At 39.1% G+C, this 17842-nt stretch overlaps 1 protein-coding gene across 3 annotated transcripts in view; it reads right to left on the bottom strand.

Moving 5' to 3' along the window:
* LOC135587659 (dihydrolipoyllysine-residue acetyltransferase component 1 of pyruvate dehydrogenase complex, mitochondrial-like) overlaps positions 1 to 17842 on the bottom strand; it is a 35094-nt gene that overhangs the window by 4481 nt on the left and 12771 nt on the right. For all 3 annotated transcript variants that reach the window (XM_065079293.1, XM_065079294.1, XM_065079295.1), the window contains 10 exons: positions 16181 to 16230; positions 16022 to 16066; positions 15832 to 15905; positions 13763 to 13832; positions 13139 to 13549; positions 6044 to 6104; positions 5928 to 5972; positions 5753 to 5836; positions 1874 to 1950; positions 1737 to 1799 (listed from right to left, as the gene is read on the bottom strand). In XM_065079293.1, the coding sequence (XP_064935365.1) occupies positions 1737 to 1799; positions 1874 to 1950; positions 5753 to 5836; positions 5928 to 5972; positions 6044 to 6104; positions 13139 to 13549; positions 13763 to 13832; positions 15832 to 15905; positions 16022 to 16066; positions 16181 to 16230 (980 nt within the window). The remainder of the gene's footprint in view (positions 1 to 1736; positions 1800 to 1873; positions 1951 to 5752; positions 5837 to 5927; positions 5973 to 6043; positions 6105 to 13138; positions 13550 to 13762; positions 13833 to 15831; positions 15906 to 16021; positions 16067 to 16180; positions 16231 to 17842) is intronic.

Raw genomic sequence — 17842 nt, 5'->3', positions numbered from 1 at the left:
AAGATACCACCACTGGACAAACCAAATAATTTAAAACGGTAAAACCGTAAAAGCACAAAAAAGTCAAAAAAAAAATATCATAAACTTAAATAAAAGCTAACATGAGAAATTACTCCTCAAGAACCACAATCCATAAGTAATTTTCAATGAGCATTTAACTAACATGGGTACATAACTGTACCACCATCGAGGTCCATATGATCTGAGATGGCATTTTTTCACATGATTAGGTCATTGGAAAGCAGATCAAAATGAATGACCCATTCCTAGGATTTAATGGGGAAATTGGATTCCAAATTCCATTCCCAAAGACAATAAATGAAAATAAATATCTAAATAAAAAAAAATTGAATAGGATAACTAATATACAAATAATATAATATAACAAACTATATACCATAATATATAAGAGTAAAATATTAAATAATGTACTTGCTTGTTTCAAAACTTATTCTGGTATATTTGAAATTACATTCCAATTCTAATTTCAATGAAGCAGATGCCACCTTAAGTTGATACCATATGGAAAAACTGTGGAAAAGGAAAATCCTAGTTGGAAGTAAGCATCCAATAGCAGTTCATAAACAATATTTTGTTTTCTTTATTTCTTGAGAAGCAGGCATACTGAAAAAAAGGTTATTGTTATTATATAACATATTTAAATCCACTGAAACAATTCTTTTAGCCCCTCTGAGAATAACCAAACCAACAAGTTTACCACTAACAATCAGCTATTCACTCTACTCGCCCATGAAATAAAATTCAAACAGAATATTGTTTTGTTGAACTCTTTTAAAAGATGCAAGTTAAATATTGACTTCAGGGATTGGGATCCAAAGATCCAAGCCTCTTTTTTCTAGCCTTTGAATGTTATAAACATTACAGCGCAAACACTTTGAAAGGAATGTCAGTAGGTTCTTTGAGTAATTCATCACAAGTAAATGATCACAAAGGGATTACTGACTACAGGTTCAATATAAGGCCTCTCTGGAAGAGATCCAATTCTCAAAGATTTTTTGAAGTTCGATGATTTTGACAACTTTTGACAATTTTTAGCTGTTTCAAGAATGGTTTATCTTATCGGTCTGTACCGATTTACCAACTGGCCATCAATACGAAGTGTACCAAGCCGTGCTGACATATCGATATGGTACGATGGGACGTACCAACAATACCGATATATATTGCCCATATCGATCTTTTATCAAACTGATACATACCACCTGCAGTGAGTGATATGCTATGGTATAGTGAACCTTGGTTTGAAGACAATTTAGATTATTTTAATTGATTTGAACCAAAATTTGATAATGCTAAAACAAAAATCATCAAAAACATATACTCAGACTCTTTTTCTTAATTAAAGGAAAAAATAACAGGATACTATTAGCAGTATCAGATAATATTACTAATCCACATTTCAGTTCCAGTGGTTTGGGTATATTTCAACAAATTCTGAAAATGACTAGGTCAGGATATGTTGATTCAATTGGATAATCTGGATCAGAAACATAAATATAGCATAAACCTCAATTAAATAAAAAGACAGATTGCAACATGGAAACAGAGAATATCAGTTGTGATTCAATTTAATGAACTAGGTCGGGATTTTAAGAAAACTCCAAAAACAATAGTTAGGTAAGGCTATTTTGTTCCAATTAGCATGATCAGAACGGCATATCGTGCAATTCTTACAACTAGCTGCTTGATTTTATATCAACAGAAAGTTGCTTTACCTCCAAGGATATTGCTGAGAGTGATTTCTGATCTGCATTCCTTATGATCGGAGTCATCAAGCCCTGTAACTCAACAATGTTGATGGTGTATATTTAACAGTATATCTATAACCATTTTAAAGAAGATAAAGAAGCACCTTCTCAGTTGCAACTGCTACTGATATATCAATTGAGTCACATAAAGCAGGTTCTCCTTTCTCATCATTCCAGCAAACTGCTCACGATGCATAATCAATAATCTTTCAATCAGATTGAAGATGATACAACTAGCATAACATGTGAATATTTAGCATAAAAAACTGCTTGAGCAAAGCCACAGAAAGAACTCCCAAAAGAAAGTCGGAAGTTGAGAAATAAAACAATATTAATAGTTATAATGTTTCAATAGGGGCCTCACAAAGTACAAACAAATGTGAGTTTTCATACATTTCACATAGTATTTCGTGCAACACGATTTACAAATTATTATAAGCAGATAAAGAGAGTCAACAAAATGCAACAAATAGCTAAACTATGGGAATATATAATAAGGTAAATGAACCATCAAACTGTTTATATCTGAGTAGAAAAAATTGTCCTAAAACAACTAGAAAGGAGATGCAATTTTATTTGCAACTTCTTTGAAAAGAAAAGACCAACATATAGTTACAAGTTGGTGCTGCTTTCTGAAGGGTGTGCTCAGTTTCCAAACCAAAAGACCGACTGCTTTCTCAAAAGATCATATAAAGGTGACCACTTTCCTGCAGTTTTTGACCTTTAAAATTTGAGAAATATCATCTTTCAACAAGTAGATTTTGAAGAAAATCTTATTTATCATTCATTACAACTTATAAAGATAATTTGTCAACCAGGGATATGCTTGATGGCATGCATAAGACATGCTACTGATGAAGAAAAGGATATGATACAGCTAGGTGATGGAAACTCATGTGGCATCTCAAAACAGAGCAAAAGGATCATTCAAAAGATATTTCAAAATACATCATATTAATGTGACAAACTTAATATGATGATACCTACTGTTACACTTTAAATCAAACTCATATAAGAGAAGTGTAAGAATCCTGTCAACATTTTTTGACAGTACCCTTGTTACACTGATACCCTTTTCTTTTGCACATGCAAAGGGTGATAAATTTAGTAGAAACACTGAGGCGCACATGTTAAACCAAACACTGAGGAGAGAAATAACAAAAATGAGGTGGGCAGCAGGTGGACGGGCAGCAATGGACAGTGATCAGTGATGGTGATCACTTGATGAGGAGACAGAGAGGCTCACAATTTGCAACTCTAAAAAATTGTGACTTTTAAACTTAGGATGCCGATTTTTTCATCGAACAAGGCCACGCCTTACGAAATAGGGCAGTCCATGTAACAATTCACACCCGGATCCATATATACTGGTCTATACGAACCAGTCCAGGCAAAACTAAATTCCTTAAAACACACTTAAAATGCATCCAATCTGCTACACTTAAAAATCTATGCCGCAGAAAATTTCAGCCACATATTGTTGCCTTAACACATCTATTTGCAATCTTTTTTGAATGAAATTTCTTATACACTTCATAGATCAACTTGGCTTCCATCTAAGATTGATCTATTGAGGAATTCATCTCTAAAAACGATTTTATGTTGCTGCAAATTTTCATCGTAAACTGCTGAAATTTTTCAACGAGAATTCTGCTGACACTAGAAGTCATTTTAGGTATTCATATTTTGTAAAATTTGATAAATACCAAATTTTGCACTAGAAAAGTAGTGGCACTAGATTAGTAAGTCCAAATGTATTTACACTATGATGAATACCACCATAGTGTTCTGTTCTATCATGGTTTGGCACTTTGGATACCAGACTCGTGTCGATCCCCGATTGGAACAATACAAGTCCCATATGTGTTGTATCGGTACATGATATGCAAGCTCGTGTTGTGGAATCTTTTATAAGGTTTGACACTTTGGACACCAGACTTGTGTCAATCCCTGACTGGAACAATACAAGTCCTGTATGTGGTGTATCGGCACAAGTTTAGCAAAATCAATGTAAATTAAGTAAAAATAGTATCACATATCTTTTTCGGACTTTGAGGAATAACCTTGTGCAAGGTTCGTATTTCGATCCATTACGGATTATCCCTCTATAAAAAATTAAAATATCTACAGAAAAATCATTTGAATTGTTAGATTATTTTGTTACAATATAAACTTTAAAATTCAAATGAATTAAATAATCACATATGTAGATATACCTGATTGTTGATTCTGCCACCAAAACGAACAATGGGCCTCCAGGGGTGGTGGATCAGGGTCTTCGATCCTATACATATGCATATCAATATGATATGTTTATTGGACCCAGTCATGAAATTGATCCCATGACATAGTGTATCGATACACCGTATACCATTGGTGCATCGATATGGTGATGATCGTAAGTTGATCGTCATGAATCACATTTGTCCGAGGCGGTTCCTGAGGTATATACTGGTGATTGTCAGAGCTTCTACTTTCACTACTAATATGTTGCTCTATATCATACTATTGCTCTACGAGGTATGACCAACTATCACCGTACTGCTGTTGGCCATATGATTCTCCATAATACGACGACTATGAATACGATGAGCTTCGTTCTATGTCTACATCATGTAGGCTCCATCACATCTGCTCAAATTCATCCACGGTCTTCCCCTTCCCCTTCCGCGCATAAATTTGACCAGTACCTTGTCGAGGCCCATGATCTGAATCTTGGGTGACATTTAAAATATTATTCCTCGATCCATGTGTAAAATAAATACCTCTTGATAAAAAGTTCTTTTTAGTTTTCCCAAATTAGCCTCGATTCAATTCACAAATCATTGCTTTGTATAGTCTAGGAGAGTGAAAATGTGAGAAAAAATGAGTTCGAGGTAATTTAAGAGAGTATGAGAGTGAAATAGAGTAAAATAAGGAAGAAGATGAGGTTAAAAACCCATGAGAAAGGGATCCAACGATCATTTACGAGTTGTGTCGGGCGGTAACGGTCAAAATTTCAACCGTTACCACCCGATATACCCCTGTATCGTCCGATACAAGGCATTATTAAGCGTTCCGCCTGGTACCGGGCAATCCACGTACCGATATGCTATCGTACCGATACGTACCTTTGAGATTAAAAACCCTAGTAATTAGATCCCATATTATTCCCATCTTTCATATATGTTCTTTTAGCTATTATAATACCTATCTTATAGAAGTTTCATGATAATGGGACTACAATAAACTTAGTAAAAGACCAAATTAAGAAGTTAAAGCTTTATAACATCAAAAGGTGTTTGCTAAATATAATAATGTTGTTACAATTAGTCATGCTCTAATCACCTGCTCATCTAAAGCCATAGATGCACTATTATGTACTTCATGTGGTGACACGGTGCAAATTCCTAAATCAACCATTTAGGAAATATCATTTCAAAGAGTATGTGACAAAAACCAATATAATTACCAAGTAGAAATTTCTATTTACCTTAAATGATTCAAAAGAAGGTCATCTAAACCAATAGAATACTTATGGATGACACTTGCATTAAAAAAAATAGTGGTATAATACATGAAGTGGTGTAAAACTTATGTTTTTTAATGATACAAAGTAGTTGGTCAAGCTAACAGTCACATCTCCTAACTGATGAGATCTTCTTACCTTCAGTAAATTGAACAGTGCAACTGTTCCATCGATCTATTCATCAAGCATGCCAGGCTCACATGAAAAATGGATAAATAAAGAGGGAAGGGATTTCAAGTCCATTGTTTAGAACACTTCAAATCAAAAGCAGTGATAGCTGACTTTTCAATTCACATTAAGTTCGATGGCTCGATTGAGGATAGCTTTTTAAAATTTAGATCTGTTAAAGAATATTTTCACATTTATGTATAAGGAAAATAACAAGTTATATGCAATGGTATTCTCCTATCAGATGACCAAGTTCAGATTTCAAACTTGAGGATCTTATACAAGTACAGATGGTTCAAACTCTTACCATTTACTTCAGGTACATTTCTCAATGCAAGTGCAACAGCTTTTATGACAATGTCATTTACTGAGACTTTGACATTATATTGCTCTGCATGTTGAGACAAAAAGAACTTATATTTATCAACCAAAAAAGCAGTATATCTCGAATACACTTAATGAGAATGGATATGGTTGCCAACCTTTAAGTTCCTTTCTGAAAGCAAGTAAAGGGTCCAATATGACATCTGAAAACATGTTAAACATATAATTACAATTAAAAGGTATGAGAAATGCTAATTGAAGAATGAAGATCCACCTGAGGACAGATATAAATGGGGAATGTGTTGTTTTGATTCCAGCAATCGTTTTGCAATAACCTAAATAAAACCATATCCGCCAAGATCATCAAAGGTGTACATGAAAAAAAGATAACATAGTGAAATAACAGTACAAATTCCAAAAATTGTAGGTTTGATGTTAATTACAATGAACCAAAGCTCGTAATTTCCAAGTGTAGTATCATTCAAATTTTTACATGTAGTATAATTCAAGTGTAGTTCCAAATATGGCACCATTCATATGACTCATTATATAGCATGGAAATGCTGAAAATGGGGCATAGTATACACTTTGTGCCAGTTCAACTCATGCCTACCTTACAAATATACATGCAACGGAATACAGTACAACATATTGCTACAGAGGATATAGCACATAATACCAATGCAGGCATGCTCACAAAACGTGGCTCAATACAAACTGCTCTAGCCACTAGTAGACAGACACCAAACATGATGTAAGTGCCAAGGTAAGTGTCAACATATCTCAGGTGTAACACTTGAAACATATTCTGAGAACCAAAAGAAAGAAGGCTTGGTAGCAAAACACGATGGTCTACATCATTTATATGGCCAAAAGCCACATAATAAGGGCAAACTGAACCAAGCCAGTCCATTCAAATGGATTTGAAAGTTAGAACTTTTGTCTTTCTTATGTGGCTTAAAAGCCTTGTGCCTTTTCACCGACCGCCAGAGACTTCATCTACACTTGTAGGAACACTTCAATCCTCATTTCCATTTTTCTTTTTTTTCTAATTCTATGATGAATGGTTGTGGCAGTCAAATATCTGATGATGGCATTATCAATGCAATGGTTTGAGTATCCCAAGGCTTTTTCTTAACAAATTCAACATACAAGAAATCTAAATGATTGAACTGATATTGTCGGCTAGCTTTTTAACAGGAATGCCACATTTATGTCGCATTGGGCCCTTGAGTTAATAAAATGCACAACAGTGGCATCAAAGATAGAGAAAACAAAAAAGATAGAAAAGCTACAATTGTACAACACGATTATGTGAAAAATGCCCCTTTTTTCATTTGTTTCATCACAACAGTTCTTTGAGAACACAACTGTCCCTAAAATACCCTAAAGTGCACTCAACACCACTTTTAACTTTACCAGAACCAGTAAAGAGAACTGGAAGGCTATGTTCTTGCAGAAGTTAGAAGTGATCAGTTGGCTATTAGTGCTCAGCTATAAAGTTCAGCAATCAAAACGCCTACAATGTTGAAACCATTTCCTCATTCCAAAATTACAATTTAGACGCAACAGTATTGCAGCTTTTGAATCTCTTGGTCTTCAGATCTAGAAGATTTCTGCAGATCAGTGATGTTGCAGGTAATTCCCAGAAAATTTTTATGAAAAAACAAATACCCCAAAGAACTCCTAAAATAAAAAACTACATAAGGACTCATTGTAGACCAATGACACTAATATAGCACAAATTACAATTTAACTAATCTTAAGATAAATGTAACTTGAGCCAAAGTGATGCAAGCATAGCAAGCACCAAAGTGGTCACTAATCAGCATGAGATGTTCTGACACAAAGCAATTCTTGCATGGTGAAGGTTTAACAAGAACTGAAGGAAATTCCAAGGTTTCAATAAATAGTATGGACATAGTTATGATTTGCTGAAGAAATAACTTACTACGAAAAATTAGTTATGATTTAACAAGAACTGAAGGAAATTCCAAGGTTTCAATAAATAGTATGGACATAGTTATGATTTGCTGAAGAAATAACTTACTACGAAAAATTATCAGTATTATCCGACATCCATCGTAGGAAGGAGGCAAACCTAAAAGTCGGTTATGGAAATCTGCAGACAGTGATTAACAATACAGTCAAGACCATTAAGTTAAATGCAGGGTTCTCAATTTCAATATCGGTACACGAACTACCCTCTATCGGGTGGTACCAATGTTTTGACCCCGTATCAGGCAATACATGGTTTGTACTGGGCGGTAACGGTCGAAATCCGATCGTTGCCGAGGTGTATCGGTCGGTACACCTCGGATTTCGACCATTACTGAGGTGTACCGGTCGGTATGCCCTGGATTTCGATCGTTACCTAGGCATACAGGTCAGTACGTCCCAGATTTCGACCATTACCGAGGCATACAGGTCGGTACGCCTCGGTATTTTTGGAGGTTTTTTAGCTCTTTTTGGGTATACCGTCAGTACGCCCCCGGCATACTGTCACGACTTACGCAAAACCAGCTAAGTCCGTGACAGATGGTATCAGAGCGGGACAAGCACTCATAGAAACACTTAGCATACAAATGTGGGGAACCTAGCGGGGCTGCATTGAAGGCAGTCAGCACACGCGCGACCGTTTGGGGGAAAACGAGCATGAAGATATAGGGAAAAGAAGTCGCTCGGAGGAGCGGGCATTTGAGATTGGCATTCAGAGGAATGGCCAACCCTTCGAGCAAGAGGCACCATGAGAACAAGCAAGCTTGGAAGAATGCGTAGCGCACAAAGATTGGGATGGCCGAGTTCGAGCTATGGCTCGACGTTGACAACTATACTTGATGGTGCTCAAGGCAAGCGAGGCACTTGGTAAAGGATGAGACCATGCAAGGTGGAATGAGTTGCTCAGCGACCGAAAGAGTTATGCAAAGCTTACAGAGGTGAGGGGAATTGCTAACTCGAAGAATTCGGTACTCATGCATGGGCTTGTATGTGGACGATGGAATGTTTGCAGCCATCCCAAGGCGATCGAAACTCAACGCCATGGAGCATTGAAGCTTTCTCTTTGGCATGTGAATGATACGTCCGTAGGAGGCTGAAGTGTGCAACGAGTTCAGCATGTTGCTAGGCCTTGAGTGGTGCAGCGGGGGCTGTATTGACGTGGAGTCACAATCTAGCAAGTACGTTTGCAGGAGGCAGAACAATGCACAGTTTGTTCAGCAAATCGGAGTAGTCCAAGGGGATGGTGGTCTCCGAAACGAAGAGAGATGTTGCTCTAACGGGATAGATATCCAGGAGGGATAAGTCCCGGCTCTCTAGAGGGAGAATCATGTGCAACAGACCGCACATGTTGAGAAGTACCTCAAAAAAAAAAAACAACTCCACGAAACTCAATGAACCGAGCGAGCGGCAAGGAGTCGTCGCATGATCTCGCTTGAGAGAATGCATTGGGGGATGCATTGCGAGATCAAGAGGGGAAGCGACCCAAAGCAACACAAATGAAAGCACACTTGGAGTTGATATAAGATCAAACTCAAGGGAGGGCTGACCCGTGGAATGGTGGGTGCGAGGGCCACCATCAACTTAATGCAAAACGAGGAGCGGAGCAACTTGGGTGTAACTTGGCGAAGTACCCAAGCCGCATGAAGGGAGCCAGCATAAAAGATGGAACATGGAGCGGAGGCACAAAGCTTTCCTTAGACAGGGCCCAAGGACATGAACTCTTGCAGAGGCAAGAGCGGGATCATGTCGTTCCATAGGTCCTTCATTTGGATGGAGCGAACTCGTCTTGCATAGTGCCAAAGACGATGGGAGCTTATGGGCACATGCACCTTATCTCGGAGAAGCATTTGATGGAGGAACTAAGGCGACTCAACTTGCGGAGGCGAAGTTGGGTTCATACGGCCTTGGCACAGGGCAAGAGGACGCAGAGACGGGTACTCTCGAAGAATACGCCACAATGTTGCCATTTAAGTTGCCATGAAGGAAGCGGTGCGTAGCGGAGATTGAACTGGTAGGAGCAAAGGCCCAGGATCCAAACAATGGTGCACTAATTGCAGCGAAGTCGGTGGACTTCGGGGGCTACTAGGCGACGGACTGTCCTAGAGCGGTGCTTCATCTAGGTGTGAAACAAGAGTGGGTGGATGAAGGTCGATTGCCAAAGGAGTGAACAAAATCGAAGGTGGAAGAGACCCTACGATGTATTGGCAGAGGCCACACATGGAGGGATCACAATTCGAGTTCATCCCACAAGGATCAGAATGCATTAGAGATGTCACCAGGAGGCGACATGGTGTAGTGGATCGTGGTGGAACAATTCGTGGCAATGCGATACACACGACATAGTATCGTGAGGGACTATATCATACGGAGGTATGATCGAGAACTACTAGGAGCTCCACTTCGGTGAACAACACGACGACAAGAAGGGCTATGGATTCAAGGAGTGAAGACTATGGTACCGCAGAGGCGGGTCTTCCGTGCGTGCATCGGATTTTGCATCGGATGAAAGCCTTGGTCATCAGCATATGAGGGTTGTGTTCCACCAAGGAAAAAGTTTGAATGCAAGTACCAGTGAGTCCCATAGGAGGGACTTGATCATGCAGAGGTATGATCGAAGTAGCTGGAGAGTTGGACTGCTCCAGAGCCCATATTCGCTTAAGGGAGCCTAGCAAGTCAAAGGACAAGGTTGAGTAAGCGAATGTTGATACCAAGGAAGCTAAGGAGAACCGAATCGGTGCAAACCCTACAACGTGATGGCAGAGGCCATACATGGGAGTTGCAATCTGTCTTTCCATCGACCAAAGGGATCTGTTTGGAGAACACAAAGGTGTTGAAGTAGGGGGTCGAAAGGGGCGAGGAAGCGATGACGAGTCCAGAAGGAATTAGCTACCCAAAATCAAGTATCAGTTAGAATGAAGGTGGACTCGGAGGAGTGCCACAGAGACATATCTACTGATCGTGAAGAAAAGGGATGCAGATGCGAAGCGACGGATAGTAGGGCCACGGGCATGACAGCATCATGGTACCGCAAAGGCGGGACTTCCGTGAAAGTCATTGATCCCTTGTTCCCATGGAGGAAAAGCGCTTGGTCGTGAAAGGGGCCGAGGAGGTGGAGCATGCAGAGGCAAACTTCAAGTACTGAGACAAGGCTGAAGGGCAGAGGCTAAGGAACTTCGTAAGACTGGTGTCAACGAGCTTCTCATCAAGATAGCCGAAAGTGAAGGACTTCGGGTCATGCAAGAGTGCATGACCAAGGAACGAAGCAGGCAGTACGCGATATTGTACCTTTACTACTCAGTGGAGTAGGCGACGGGGTTGATAGAGAAGACGGTACAATCCCAGAGGCGACCAAAACTATTAGAGACTTACTCCAAGTTTGGGTGAAAACTTCCTGCATTCCAGAAGTTCGATTGCATTGAGAAGGTGAATCACAGTAGCTAACTCAACGCAAGGAGTGCAAACACTTCGAGTACTTCAGAAGTGTGAGCAAAGAGCAGGTGAAGGCCAGTAATCAGCTCGATGCATGGAGTACAACCCTTGAGGAGGCCGGCAAAGTCAAGTAACCATTGCCTTCTCAACTCTTAAGAGAATGGGCGAAACTGAGTACTCCAATTCTCTTATCTATCCAGTAGAGGAGCCCTGCACAGATTCAAAGACCCTTCGAAAATATTAGAAGACAATAGTTATCAAATCCTCACCAATGGTGATTAGTACTACTGAGAGTAGATTATCCGTTTCATTTCCCAACAGAATGCCAATCGAAAGCGGAAGTGATGTGAATCTAATTGGAAGTGACAACTAATTGAAAGAAGAGTCAATGGACAAATTTTGTGGAGGAAGGACCCAAAACTTCAGAAGTTTACGAGGCGATGCTCGTTAAAGCTCCAACAAGATCCACCCAGTTCAAGCAGCATGAGGCATTTGAGAGACTGGCGCATAGTAAGGATGGTCTTTTCCTTCATCTAAAGAATCTGCAGGAACCAACAGGGATCAACACAACTCAGCCAACCCCACACTAGAGTCAGAGTCATTAGCGAGTTGAAGCAGCATGGCGGATCAAAGGTTCAACTACTCAAAAACAGCGGAGAGCAACTGGGAGCCAAGAGGCGCATTGCAACTGGAGCAGAAGATTGAAGATTCGGCAAAGGTAAGGAGTTGTAGTATCGGCAAAGGCTTCGACGAGGACGTCAAAGGAATAAGTGGGGGAGAATGTCACGGACAAAGTTCTAAACATGATGTTTGATGTAATACTTATGTATGTCCGTGTCTTTCTGTTTGTTCATGCTTTGCACAGCATATAGAGAAACGGTCGAAGGCTTAACAATCCCATTTTAGTTGGGTTTGGTGGCCTTCGTAGGCTTATAAATAAATGTTATGTCATGTGGACACTTGTGAGAGATATTCGGTCTGTAGTGGACCATTTTGACCCTTTGTTGTACAACAGTTCAGAGCTTGTAAAGTCTGTTTGTAATTTGCATTGTCTATGAAGTGTTTCCTGGAATGTTTGCTTGTGAATCCCAAGTGAGGCGCTTTCTCTAACCCGTTTTCTCTTTTGTAGGTCCTAAGGGACCATGGGAGGTTTCAGGGAGGCTGACCTTTGCGGACGGACACGCAAGGGTGTCGCACGACTTAGGCAAAACTAGCTAAGTCCGTGATAATACGATCGGTACGCCTCGGTACGTACCGTACCGCGCAGGGCTCGGTACACAAGTATGGACCACAATTGAGAACCTCGGTTAAATGTACCTTACAGCCCATATTTTGATAACAGTTCTTTAATTTACTGATTATGGTACCCAGTTTTGACCAAACATTCAACTATACCACTGGTATATAGGGGCAATTTGCACCTCAGCCTTACAAAGTAAGCCAGCTAACCCGGTTTATTTAGTAGGCCCAGGCTGGACCAATCTAAAAATTCCAACTTTAGGGTTCAAAACCTCAAAACCCATGGTGTCATGCTCATGTGCAACTTTGCTCCTATATGGAGAAGATAAAAGTGGAGTCCTTCACCAAAGAAGAGGAAGAAGAAAAGTTCGAAGTATTTTATATTCTTTTCCCATTTTTAATTTTTTCTCAATGATATGGACTGGAGTGGTGTGCTATACTGGTCTATCTAACGAACCCATGGTGGTCCAGGCGCTGGCTGGTATCCACTACAGTCTGGTATTTAAAATATAGTGTGCAGGTGAAAGAACCTTATATGAAATACTAAATATAATATTTACTTCTATAATGCCAAAATATATCAGATCAGTATAAAAACAATTCTTCTGCAAGTTCTTTAAGAAAATCAATTACCAGAATTTCACACTCCAAAGTAGCATTTACTAGGAAAAGGTATGTTCCTCTAAACAAACACAACACGTACCTTACGAATTTGACTGTTTAGAAAATCTTCATGAGTGTCTGTATCATGTAAAGGGACTGCAGACTGAGACAACTGATGAACAGTTGGCTTCAAGGTACTTGTTGATGCAGCTACCAGCTCTTGATCTGATTTGTGAGCTCCTGTAGACTGCACTCCAGACTTAATTGCTGCAAGTACATCCCCCTTCAAAAGAGTTCCACGAGGACCTGATGCCCATAGTGAAGATGGTTCTAAACCATGCTGTGCAATTAGCAACTTTGCTGATGGGCTGATTCTGCTGAAATTTGCCTTTGGAATGCTCACTTTGTGTTCTGCAGTGTCAGTCCATTCCTTAGTCGATTCTTCCCCTTTGGCCTCGAATCCTTTGCATATATCAGCTGGTATGCTTTTAACATCATCTGGATTTTCAACCTTGAGAATAACAATGTTAGAAGACTCATCAACTAAACCTTCTTTAGACAATGTTGAGCAAGTAGCAAGCATGGGATCAAGAAAAGGATAACTGTCATCTAATAAAAATATTCTTAAAAATTCATAGAATAAAATAGATAACCCCATGGCCAACAAAATTACACATAGCCAACACTAAATGTTAAATTGGTTTATTTGTGTGAAACATCATACCGTAATTGCAATAGGTTGTCCCACAAGCACATCCTTTGAACCTTCAGGTGCTAATATCTTGGCCAAAAACCTACAGAGCATAATGCAACATAAAAACTGCATAGATAGAAGTTCTGCAAGTATGCTCATTGACTTCGCATCAATTTCTTTGGTCACTACTATCATCAGCAAAATTGCACGTACACACTTTAAAAAACATATATATTTTAAGCAACAGATACAAGCACAGTAATGTAAAGTTGAAATTTGAAGTCTCAAAGCAACTCTATCAAAAACTATCTCAAAGAGATGCATGGCTAGCATGCCCTATGTTGTCCTCGACCGGAATCACACGGAACCCTTCCTTCTCTTGTCCTATGTTGGTTAATGGTGTAAACAAATATTGGGCTGTGGCTTATGGTCAGGCTTAAACAATTTTGAGAAAAAGGATTTATCGGGGTCAGAGCTCCATCAATTGCAGACAATTCTAGCTAGGTTCAAGTCAAAAGAAGACAACCACATAGAGGAATGCCACATTCATACCAACAAACAGATGAACACATATAGCAATGACATGTTATTTTGACAGACTACTTAGCTGGAAAGAAGGCACAGAGGAATGCCACGTCACGTTACCAAACAGGGAAGAAAACTTGGAGAATAGAACCATACTAGTATCAAGGTAAACAAGAAAACAAACATAAGACTCAATATCATTGCAAATAGAAGAATTTCTACAAGGGAAAATGCCAATTTTTCCACCAGGCAAGACCTGAATTTTGCTTGCAGGAATGAAAATCACTAGTCAAAGGACATAGTGCTTAGACAATGATATTTTTTTATGACCAAGCATCAAGGTGCCACGCGTTATTACATTATCTCTAATACTATGATTTTATTGTAATCTCACACATCCACCTGAACATTTTCATCTCGGTGCCATTAACTCATAGTAGGTGGATGTTATTTTTTAGCTGTCAACATTCTGACCCAAAAAACAAAACTAACTTTAAAACTATACATTTCTTTAATCCAAATATGATCACAAAAGACTCTTAATGCCCCTCTCTATTTTAGCTATCATGCTCTAACTCTATGAACAATATCTTCACTGATTCCCCCTCTTGAATGATAGATCAAATATATTTAAATTTTCTATTTCAGGGAATTTCTAATCCATCTATTTTTAAAATACCATTGGTTCTTTCCATAACATTCGTAAAGTTGCATTGGACATTCATTCCTAACCTTGTTTAACTAAAACTTTAGTATTCTTAGGTTTGTTCCCATAAACTTAAACCTAGATGCAACAAGGCCATCGTCAATTAGGGTATATCATCAAAGAACAACATGAACCATGAAAACTTAACGCAAATAAGCTTAATAACTTTGTTCATTACTAGTCCTAAACACTCTTTTTATCCATTAGAGACTGATCCAATGTATATATCTTTTAATACTTTTAAATAACCACTAAATAACCCTTTTCTTTCTATAACATGGTGCTATATTTCTGCAACTCTGACAGAGTCCTTTTCTTAGTCATTGTACATTAGCAAGTTTATAACCACTAATATTTCTCTATACTTTTTAATACTTTTATGTAAAACTTTTTTCTTTCTACAACATCATCCTATATTTCTTTCTACTCTATATGCATTTCAATTAATTATCTCAACAAATAAATGTCGTTTGTTTAAACATCCAGATATAATTGAACCAAGTTATAGAGATATTCATCTCATATCTAGTCCTCAGTCAGCTGTCCTCTCATATAGTATCAGAGAATTGCTTATTAACTTAGCTTTTCACAGATAGGTATTGCAAAAGAAATAGCACAAACTTGCTGGATGCTAGTAATTTGTGCCCAAGAAGAAAAAACTTAAACTAGTTCAAAACTCTCAATCCAACTATTGTAGTATTTCTGGAAGTCTTAACCTACATGCATATCAAGCTACTAAGTACTAACACTGCATACAAATAGAACTTTCTGCTTTTTTTTTGTAATAAAAAGAACTTTAAGTGCAATTGTGAAAAACAGCATATAAAAATTATAACATCATTTGCTTGACAATAAACTGGGATATTACCCCTCCTCAAGGCTTTCAAATTCAAGAGTTGCTTTATCTGTCTCTATTTCACATAAAACATCACCTACTTCAATCTGAATAAAAGATATAAGTTATTAGAATGAATCTGTCAGAGCAGTGGCAGGACAAACCAACAATTATCATAATATGATAGGCTCCTTAATAATTTTGTAAAGATGGCATCTCTAACCTTATCACCTTCGTTTTTCCTCCACCTTGCAATGTTACCTTGATTCTGAGAGAATCAGATTGAATCCTATCAATCCTCCTATCATGTTCTTAAGTACAAAAAATATACATGGGACTGTATACATTCAAACAAGTGAAAATCTGTTCATGCATTACTCACCATTGTAGGGGACAGTGCTGGCATTCCAAGCACCATATGTGAAGGAAGTCCTGCATCAATAAAAATGATTAAATAAGAAGTCTTTAAATTAGCCCCATGAGGTCCTATTGATTTACCTATCAATTCAAAAGGTAATGGTGAATGGATCAGCTGAACATCCCTCTCAAATTCCTTGTATAATTCATACTATTTGAGCATCTTCAAAATCTAAAGCAATAACCAAAAATACTTTACGGAGAGAGGTCATTCATTTGGGATGAGATGAGATATGAAAAGTAAAGTGGGAGTATAAAATTTCCATTCAGATAAGCTCCCTGATTAAAACCAGGGTCAACTAGATTCAGTTAGGCCGCCATTTAAGAAACAAAATGAGAGCTCCTTGAGCTTCAAAATTTATAGTTCAAGGACATAACTATTACGACTCAGTAGATAGAAGGTAACTCAAACAAAGGCATCCAACAGCCTATTGTACCTGTGGGAAAATCATAAACCAAAATGAAAACCATCACAAGCAACTCAAGTATTCACCTTATCTTATTTTTCTTCCTCATTTTGTTTAAGAAGCACTATTTACTTGGAGAAGGGAATAGGGAAGTGCTTATGAGCTCATAAGTTTGAACCATAAATATTGTTGTCCAATCCAATTAAAACTTAATAGCTAGAAGGATTCAAATATCAATTTGTAACTAATACTGATCAAAATTGTACCAAAACTGATATTGGCTCATATTGTGTCAGTTTGGATCTGTACAAGCCAGTGATTGAAAGAGGCGCTTGGGCAAGGTGAGACGAGGCCCGAGCGCCTCGCTAATGTCCCAGGCGGCGCGCTTCAAACAAGCGCCGCCTAGGTGCTCGCCCGAGCCCAGGCGCTGGGCGCTTCAGGGGAGCGCCTGGGTAAACCAAGTGACCGAACCAGGAATTTAGGTCTGGTTCGGTCCTGGTTCGGTTATTAGTTGGTTCAATCGAACCAACTAAACCGATATAACCCTTACCTAACCCTAACCCGCCACCGCTGCCACTCCCGATCTCGCTGCTCGTCGCTCCTGCTCCCGCTGCCGCTGCTCGTCGTTGTCGCTGCTCGCGCCTGCCGCGAGCCCAGTCGCGAGCCCTCCCGCTGCTCGCAACTCCCACGAGCCCTCCCGTTGCTCGCGCCTCCCGCGAGCCTTCCCTCTGCTCACGCCTCCCGCGAGCCCTCCCAGCTACCGCGAGCCCTCCCGCTGCTCGCGACTCCCGCGAGCCTTCCCTCTGCTCGCGACTCCCGCGAGCCTTCCCTCTGCTCGCGACTCCCGCGAGCCCTCCCGCTGCTCGCGCCTCCCGCTCCCTTTCCCTTTCCCCCCGCCGCTCGCCGCTGCCGACGCTGCTTCCTTTCTCCGTCAAGCTCAGACTGCTCAGTATACTCTTAAATCTTAATATTAAGTTTATTTGAATTTTGAAATGATTAATTTTCATTAATAGATTAATAATATATTATTTTGATTTTAATGTTATTAATTTTTATTTATTTGAAATTATTGCTAGGTTTCAACATAAATGGCAAGTGTAGAGAGCAACTCAATAGAGTCTCCAATGGTATCAAAAAAAGATCCTGCATGGAAGTATAATTATTTGAAGGATCCGAAAGATCATAATGCAGTGACTTGCATATTCTGCGATAAGACTACC

Source organism: Musa acuminata, chromosome BXJ1-8 (assembly GCF_036884655.1).
Source record: "Musa acuminata AAA Group cultivar baxijiao chromosome BXJ1-8, Cavendish_Baxijiao_AAA, whole genome shotgun sequence".
Taxonomy (NCBI): domain Eukaryota; kingdom Viridiplantae; phylum Streptophyta; class Magnoliopsida; order Zingiberales; family Musaceae; genus Musa; species Musa acuminata.
This window is presented reverse-complemented; position numbering and strand designations above follow the sequence as displayed.